This window comes from Megascapheus bottae, chromosome 20 (genome assembly GCF_031878675.1).
Source record: "Megascapheus bottae isolate mThoBot1 chromosome 20, mThoBot2.hap1, whole genome shotgun sequence".
Taxonomy (NCBI): domain Eukaryota; kingdom Metazoa; phylum Chordata; class Mammalia; order Rodentia; family Geomyidae; genus Megascapheus; species Megascapheus bottae.
In genome coordinates, this window is record NC_143528.1 from 2,212,331 (window position 1) to 2,221,666 (window position 9,336).

The 9,336-nt window shown below is 44.2% G+C and overlaps 1 protein-coding gene across 1 annotated transcript; it reads left to right on the plus strand.

The window, feature by feature from the left end:
• The first annotated feature begins 778 nt into the window (after positions 1–778).
• LOC150049074 (endogenous retrovirus group K member 8 Gag polyprotein-like) lies at positions 779–1,810 on the plus strand. Its single transcript, XM_090354252.1, has one exon. The coding sequence runs from the start codon at positions 779–781 to the stop codon at positions 1,808–1,810; it is 1,032 nt and encodes a 343-aa protein (XP_090210378.1).
• Positions 1,811–9,336: the final 7,526 nt, after the last annotated feature.

The window sequence follows — 9,336 nt, forward strand, 5'->3', positions numbered from 1 at the left end:
CCACTTAGCGGAAGCCTGCGCTGTGCATGTGCGGAAGCGGGCTGTTCTCCATTTCACTGCGTGATCGAGCGAGTGCCAGGTGCATGTACTGTGGGTGGCAGGAGATGATTGGTGGAGTGTTTGAGGCGGCCTATTCCTATTGGTGGGCTTGTACATATATACCCGGAGTAAGGAGGAAGGAAAGAAGGAGAACCAGGAGAATAAAGAAGCTTCTTGCAACCTGTATCATGTGTCGGATCCTTGCGGGCGAGGGTCGGCGGCGCGATATCTGGTGCCCAACGTGGGGCACGAGAACTGAACCCAGCCGGTAAGTAATCTACAGGTAAGGCAGCCCCGTGAGGGTTCGATCTTAGCGTTAGGAGGGACATTAGGACCCCGATCCAGGATAGACTCATCTATAGGTTCGCAGTAAGCGACAAGAGGATAACTAGGTTCCCCGAGAGCGACGATAGTTGTAATATGGGCTCTGAAGTTTCTCGGAACCGGATGGAGTTTACCATCAAGGGATTACTCAAAGCCAATGGCACGCCTCTAAAGTCTGCCATTGTAAAAAAATCCATCCGGCTAGTGGAGGAGAGAGCCCCATGGTTTTTAGAGGTAGATGTTATAGATGAGGAATCCTGGGGGAGATTAGGGAAGGCATTAAGAAGGACACATGAGGTTTCGCCACTGCCCCCGGGCTGCTTGGCTGTGTGGGGCTGATTAATTCCTGCTTAAGTTCCCCATGGGATACTTTTAAACAGTCAACAGCCTTGGGTAATGAAATATTGAAGCTGTGATGACGTATGGCCCTAGCTCTGCTTATACCCTCACGGTGGTTGAGATGGTAGCGCAGCTCAACTTAATACCCCGGGATTGGGAAAACCTGGCCCGCTCCACCTTGTCTGGGGGGCAATATTTGGTCTGGAAGGCTGCCAATCAGGAATATTGCCGCGATACTGCACGGCGCAATGCAGAAGGTGGCCACCCGAATTGGACCGTAGATATGCTCACTGGTCAGGGACAGTATGATAACATTCAGGCTCAAATTGCATATGATGGGGCAGTTTACCAACAAATTGCCGTGGCTGCGCAACGAGCATGGAAGGCTCTGCACAACCCAGGGGATCTTCATGATCAACTTTCAAAAATCTTACAGGGTCCTAATGAGTCATTTGCAGACTTTGTTGATAGACTAATCAAAGCCGCAGGCCATGTATTTCCAGATGCGGAAAGCGCCATGCCATTGGTAAAACAACTTGCTTCTGAGCATGCCAATAAGGCCTGCCAAGATGCTATTAGACCCTGGAAAGGAAAGTCCCTGACTGACTATATAAAAATATGCAAAGACATCGATGGCGCCTCCCTCCTGCAGGGACAGGTCCTGGCAATTGCCATAGTACAAGGACTCCGAGGAGCAAGGCCTAAAGCCAACCGCCAGGGGGCATGCTTTGCCTGCGGCCAAATGGGGCATCTAAAGGCTCAGTGCCCCAATCAACACAGGGACCCTTCGGCCGCCATAGCAACTCCTCGCCCAGGACTTTGCCCTAGATGTAAAAAGGGGAATCATTGGGCCAGTGAGTGCAGATCAGTGAAAGATAAAATGGATAATATTCTTCCACCACAAGGGGCAAAAAACAGCCAGCGGGGCCCACCCCGGGGCCCCCAACAAATGTACGGGGTAGTACAGCAGGTCCCACGACAGTGGTTCCCGCCCTCCAGTGCCCAGGACGTGAACCCTCAGGCTCCGACAGAGGAGAAATTATGGAACTCCGTGCCTCCACCAGAATGGGCCCACAGGTGTTGCAAGCAACAATATGCCCCCCATTAAAAGGAGGTATAAAAGGATTAATAACTGGTCAGCCCAATATGGCCCTCCAGGGACTAATAGTGCATCCTCTAATTATTGACTCCCCAGGGGATCAGTGTCAGGCACTTGTGTCCGCACAAAAGGGAATAGTTATTATAAACCCCAATGATTTAATTGGAAAGGTGCTGTCTATTACTTTTGCCCATCCCGGTGTAGATCCCATGGCATACTTTGCTGTCGCCTTAAACAACAGGCCGTTATATCCATTAACCGTGGGAGGGCGCCCGATGACAGGGCTACTTGATACAGGAGCAGACAAGAGTATTATAGCAAGAAAGGACTGGCCAAAAGATTGGCCAGTAGTAAGAGCTCAGCAGACACTGAGAGGATTAGGAGAGGAAACTAGCCTGAATCAGAGTGCAGCCTCCCTTTCATGGAAAGACCAAGAGGGGCATCAAGGAATTTTTCAACCTTATATCGTTGACATACATGTCTCCTTATGGGGGAGAGATGTTCTCGATGATATGGGGGCGATCTTAACCACTGACTTAAGAGACGATCCATCCCTAAGACAAATGATGGGCAAACAACATTATACCGGCGGAGGATTGGGAAAGCTCGGCCAAGGTATTATTTATCCTCCAGGAATTGATACTCCTAAAATTGATAGGGCTGGTTTGGGTTTTATCTAGGGGCCACTGCTGAGTACCAACCAATACCCATTCAATGGAAGAACAATGATCCCTGCTTGGTAAAGCAATGGCCCCTCACTAAGGAGAAATTACAGGCAGCAAGGGAACTAGTGTTAGAACAATTACAAGCCAATCATATAAGACCATCCACTTCCCCGTGGAATATACCCATTTTCGTAATCAAGAAAAAATCTGGAAAATGGAGACTGTTACATGACCTGAGGGCTGTTAATGCACAAATGCTGCCCATGGGGGCAATTCAAAGGGGATTGCCAGTTGCTTCTGCCCTCCCAAAAGATTGGCCCACAATTATTATTGATATTAAGGATTGCTTTTTCTCCATCCCCCTTCATAAGGATGATTTTTGCCGCTTTGCCTTCACGCTTCCCACGATTAATCATATGCACCCCGATGAGTGGTTAGAGTGGGTGGTATTACCTCAGGGTATGGCCAATAGCCCTACACTATGTCAGCTTTACGTGGCCCGGGCTTTATTACAGGCTAGAAAAGGTTTCCCTCAAGTCCTTGTTTACCACTACATGGATGATATTTTGTTATGCTGCATTAATCAAAAGATGCTACTGCAGGCCCTCGAGGTGGTTAAAAAATGCCTCCAGTCATATAAGTTAATCATTGCCCCGGAGAAAATTCAAATGGGTAAAAGTCAACAGTATCTAGGTGCAAAACTGTTACCCACATTAGTGCAGCCATTGAAATTGCACATTCAAGTAGACAGACTTCAGACCTTAAATGATTTTCAAAAATTGTTAGGGGATATAAATTGGATCAGGCCATACCTAAAATTATCCAATAGTGAATTGGCACCTTTATTTAATATATTAAAAGGTGACAGTGATTTGAATTCCCCTAGATACTTGACAGTTGAGGCGCATCAAGCATTGCAGAAGGTACAGGTGGGTTTACAAAACAGCCAGGTAAACAGAGTGGATCCAAGTAAGCCACTCGAATTCATGGTGATACCCAATGTGAGAGACCCCTTTGGGGTATTATGGCAAGATGGCCCCATATGCCTAATTCATCTTAAACATACCCCCTCCAAAATATTGAGAACCTATCCCTCGGCTGTGGCCGCTGTCGTTTATGTAGGAGTAGAGAAAGCAATTGCCATTTTTGGCTGCCAGACCTGTATCACCGCCAGATGGACGTGTGGATCCAGAAGGTGTGGATGCTGGGAGTAATAATTCTTCTACTCCAGCCAATGGAGGGGACTGCACACCGGACCCTGTGGACCATCCTGAAAACATTTCCTTTACCAATGCCGCTAACTAATTCTACCAAAGTGTATCCTTTTCTGTTTACCACTAATTGTTCTTGGGGATTACCTTGCATTAGTAATAATTTAGAATCTCATATTTTTAATGCTTCAAGCTATGCGTTAGAAGGATCTTTATGTCTGTCCATTAATCGTACAGCACCTTGTACCCTTTTACATAGACAGCAGTTAGGATATTTTCACTTTGGCAACCCTGATGGAGCCAGCCACTCCGGAGTGGCAGTAGTTATTGATGGGCTGGTGCCCGCCATATCTGGGAGCAATTCCTCATCCTCTTTTTCCCCGCCATTGATGTTTCCCAGATGCCGGGGTCATGTTAATTGGCCCCATGAGTGGACAGATTGTCAAAGTAATCGCTATTCACCGTTGGTGCATGGTTGTATATTTACCCCCCAAAATTGTTACCTTTGTGAATTCTACCTTTAATGGCCTTAATTTTACTTATGGGGACCCTAAATAGCACAGGCCAGAAAACCATTTTGATAGGTGGCTATTGTGTGGGTCGCACAGTTGTATGACCATGAATGCAGCTGCCTTGTTATTGGGAGGGGCCTTAAAAACTGCTCTTATCATTTTAATGGACTGGGATCCCCCCATTGCTCGAAGGGCCAGCAGTGTCAGTCCGGTGTTTGGAATGACCCTTTATCAGGGATATTGGGTTTTGAAGAAGGGGGGGTTCAATCTAACTACGTGTAACCCTGTGATCAGTTTTTCACCCACTCCAGTATGTGTTTGGCCCCCATTTATGTTTCTAGTTTTTAATTTTACAGAACCAACCCTCAATTGCAGCAGCCAAAGATGTATCCTGACTCAGTGCTGGAATGGATCCAGACATGATAGTGCCGTTGTAATGAGGTTGCCGGTTTTTCTACCCATGCTTGCCATAGTGGATGAGTCTAGCCTGTTGGTTGTCCTATGAGAAAAGAGAGATTTTGGCATCACGGCTTTAATTGCATCTGTGGTCCTTGCTGCAGCCGCAGCTACCACCGCTGCGGTATCCTTGGCTACCGCCATTCCAACCGCCACCGCTTTCAATCAATTGGCAGAAAATACTGTGCAAGCTCTAACCAACCAAGTCTGGACTAATCTTCATCTTCATCGTGGACTTATGATTTTGAACCAGAGAGTTGACCTCCTTCAAGAGCAAGTGGATCTGTTGTATGAGTTAACAGGGAAGGGGTGTATTTCAACCTTGAGGGGACTTTGTGTAACTTCAGTAGCCTTTGACAATGTGAGCCGAGCAGCGAACTTATCCAGGGAACTGGGTCGCCTACTGGTTGGAACTTGGACCATTGAGTTTGATAATCTTACTAATCAGTTGCGTGGGGAAATTTATGCTGTTAATGCTACTAGGGTAGAAATAATGTCTTTGCCTGATGTATTGTCCTGGATGTCCTCTGCCTTCTCCTTTGTTAAGGAATGGGCCGGAATTGCCGCACTAGTATGCCTGTTGGGGTGTGGTTTGATTGCAGTGTTAGTGGTCATGTGTAAGTTGCGTGCGCGCATGTCATGGCAGAACACCATTGTGAGGCAGGCCTTTGCTGCCCTGTCAGCAGGAGAGTCCCCGCAAGTATGGCTCAGCATGCTGGATTGGTAGTCAAAGACGGGTAAGGAAGGGAGTGGGAACATATCAACCTAAGACAGACGCTGCAACAGAGCCTTGCAGTTTGATCAATGACGGGTAAGAATGTCTCCCGACTCCCCCACCTAAGACAGGCACGATCCCTTGCTTAATTTAAGAAAAAAGGGGGAGCTGTGGGAAGCAGCACACGGACCTGGCGGCCATACCTTCACTTCCTGGAATGGGGGTCTGATGCAATCAGGCGTGGCTGCCCATGCGCCCCTACTGCTTAGCGGAAGCCTGCGCTGTGCATGTGCGGAAGCGTGCTGTTCTCCATTTCACTGCGTGATTGAGCGAGTGCCAGGTGCATGTACTGTGGGTGGCAGGAGATGATTGGTGGAGTGTTTGAGGCGGCCTATTCCTATTGGTGGGCTTGTACATATATATACCCGGAGTAAGGAGGAAGGAAAGAGGGAAACCAGGAGAATAAAGAAGCTTCTTGCAACCTGTATCGTGTGTCGGATCCTTGCGGGCAAGGGTTGGCGCACGATACAAGTCAACTAATATAATTCAGCCCATCAACAGGAGGAGGGACAAGAGTCACATGATAATCTCAGTAAATGCAGAAACAATTCTTAGCAGAAAGCACAGCATAGGAGGAATTTCAATACCAAACTTCAGACTCTATTACAGAGCTTGGTACTGGCATAAGAACAGGCCTGAGGACCATTGCAATAGAATTAAATACCCAGAAATCAATCCACAGACCTATGGCCACGTAAACTTTGATAAGGAAGCCAAAAAATAATATGGAAGAAAGACAGTCTTTTCAACAAATGGTGCTGGCAGAATTGGTTAAACCCCCGCAGAAAACTAAAGTTGGATCCTTCTATGTCACCCTATACCAAGATTAACTCCAAAATGATCAAAGGCCTCAAGATAATAGCAGATACCCTGAAAACTTTACAAGAAAGAATAGAAGACACAGTAGGTTTCCATGGTACAGGTTGAAAATCTCTTAATAAAGACCCAGAAACTGAACAAGTTTAAGAAAATTTGGACAAATGGGATTGCATTAAACTGCAGAGTTTCTGTATGGCAAAGGACATAGCTAGCAAGCTAAATAGAAAAGCCCACAGAGTGTGAGAAGATCTTCACTAACCACACAACAGACAAAAGCCTCAAATCTAAAATATATCAACAGCTAAAATATCTGAATCTCTCCAAAACAAATTGTCAAAGAAACAACCATGCCATCGCAGCACTATTTACCATAGCAAAGATATGGAACCAACCCTGATGCTCCTTAGTAAATGACTGGATCAAGATGTGGTATTTATACACAATGGAATTCTATTCTGCAATCAGAAAGAATGACATTGCCCCATTTGTAAGGAAATGGAAAGACTTAGAAAAAATTATAGTAAGTGAAGTAAGTCAGACTCAAAGGAACATAGGCTCAATGGTTTCCCTCATTTATATAATTAATACAAAGCTAGGACTCTTCTAGCAGAGGATTACAATAGCTCAAAACATAGGTACAGAAGGCCATATAGGATGAGGCTAAATGGAATGATCTCCAGGATGTGGAAACAGGAGCTTCATATTATGTGATTGTTGTTCTTAATGTCCTGTGTTATCTCTCCTCTTTTTTGCTGCCCTTTTGTTATTCTCATGTTGTTACAATATCTGACTTTGTTATCTTATATATTATATGTAGGTTTGTGTATTTGAATTAGGAAAAGCAAGGGGGGAAAACAAGATGGTTGGGAGGGGCTGGGGGAGTGAAATGGGGACAAAAACATGAGAAGGAGTATCAATGTTTGAGAAGTGTTGTACCCTCTGTCTGGCGAATGTAACTGTGACCCCTCTATGCATTACAAATTTTAGAAATACCTAGGAATTAAATTAACTAAAGAGGTGAAGGGACCTCTGTGATGATAACTTTTAAACCTGAAAAAGTAAATGAAGGCAGTTTTAAGTACTTTAACTGGTAAAACCTCCCATGCTCCTGAACTGGGAGAATTAACATCATGAAAATGGTAATACTGCCTAAATCTATGCAAATTTAATGCAATATGCATCAATATCACAACAGTATTCTTTTTTTTTTAGTCATAGAGCCAGGCTACTTCCCTAGCCCTGGAGCCACAGAGCCACTTCCGTTTTTCTAGTGGGTAACTGGAGATAAGAGTCTCACAGGCATTAGTGCTCAAGCTGGCTTTGAATCGCGATCCTCATATCTCAGTCTTCTGAGTAGCTAGGATTACAGGCGTGAGCCACTGTGTCTGGCACCAACAGCATTCTGAAATGAAATGGAAGAAATCCAGAATTTCGTATGGAATATGGAAGACTCAAATAGCAAAAACAACTCAGCAGGAAATAAAACGCTGCAGGAATATCAATACCAAACTTCAAACTGTACTTAAAAAGAGTAGCTTAGTATGGGCACATGAATCAGCCTGAGGACCAATGAAATAGAATCAAAAACCCAGAAATCCCACAGACCTATGGCTACCTAAACTTCAACAAAATCATCAACCTCTTCACCAAATGGTCCTGCAGAATTGGCTACACACATGTAGAAAACTGAAGTTAGATTCTTATATATCACCTTGCAACAGAATCAACTCCAAACACATCAAAGACCTCAAGGTGAAAGCATATACCCTGAAAATATTACAAGAACGAGTAAGGGATACACTAGGGCTACTTGACACATGTGAAAACTTCCTAAACAAAGATTCAGAAACACAACAAATCAAAGAAAGTTTGGATAACTTCATTGGACTGCAGAACTTCTTCATGGCAAAAGACATAGCTAGCAAGATAAATAAAAAGCAAATGGATCTTCACTAGCTATACAGCAGACGAGGGCCTTACAAGTATATAGAGAGCTCAAAAAATGAATCCCTCATAACTTATCTTCAAAGAAACAACCACCCCATTAATAAATGACCTAAAGAATTAGAAAAGAAATTTCTATGGAGCTGAAATAAGAATAGCCAATAGACACACAATGAAATGTCGAATAAAGAAAAATAGAAGTAAAGTGAATCAAAACCATGTTGAGATTCTACGTTTCACCCCAATTAGATTGGCTATTATCAAGAAAACACATAGTAACAGGTGCTGGTATGGGTTTGGCCAAAAGGGAACCCTACTATACTGCTGGTGGGAATGTTAACTAGTTCATCCAATCTGAAAGTAGTGTGAAGGTTCCTCAAAAGACTAAACATATGATCCAGCAATCTCACTCCTGAGCATTTACCCAAATGGTCACTAACAAGGCTGCACTAAGGCTATCATACCAAGTATGTTTATTGCAGGATTATTATCTAGCTAAGATATGGAATCAACCCAAATGCCCCTCAGTAGATAAATGGATCAAGAAAACCTGGTAATGTTTTTTGTTGTTGTTGATTGTGGGGCTTGAACTCTTGGCCTGGGTGCTTTCCTGGAGCTCTTCAGCTCAAGGTTATCACCCTATCCCTGGAGCCTCAGTGTCACTTCCTGTTTTCTGGTGTTTAACTGGAGATAAGAATCTCACAGACTTTTATGCCCAGGCTGGCTTTGAACCATGATCTTCAGGTCTCAGCCTCCTGAGTAGCTAGGATTATAGGTATAAGCCACCATGCCCAGCTAAAATGTGGTATTTTCATACAATGGAATTCTATGCTTCCATCAAAAAGAATGGCATTGCCCCATTCATAAGGAAATAGAAAGATTTGGAAAAACTTATATTATGCAAAGTAAGCCAGACCCAAAGGAACATAGGCTCTATGCTTTCCCTCATTTGCAATAATTAGCATATGTCTAAGATAGTCCTAGAAAAAATCACAATAGCTCAATAGCTATCGATGTACATATGACCATATAAAATGATGCTAATTGAAATGAACTCTCAGACGTGGAAACAAGAGGGTTTTCTTTGTTGTTGCTTTTAATGTGTTGCACGGTGTTATCTCTTTTTTCTTTTCCTTTGGTTTATCCTCTGTTA

Bases quoted from the DNA above. Each gene is read 5' to 3' on its own strand.
- LOC150049074 (XM_090354252.1), top strand. From the start codon at position 779: ATGACGTATGGCCCTAGCTCTGCTTATACCCTCACGGTGGTTGAGATG.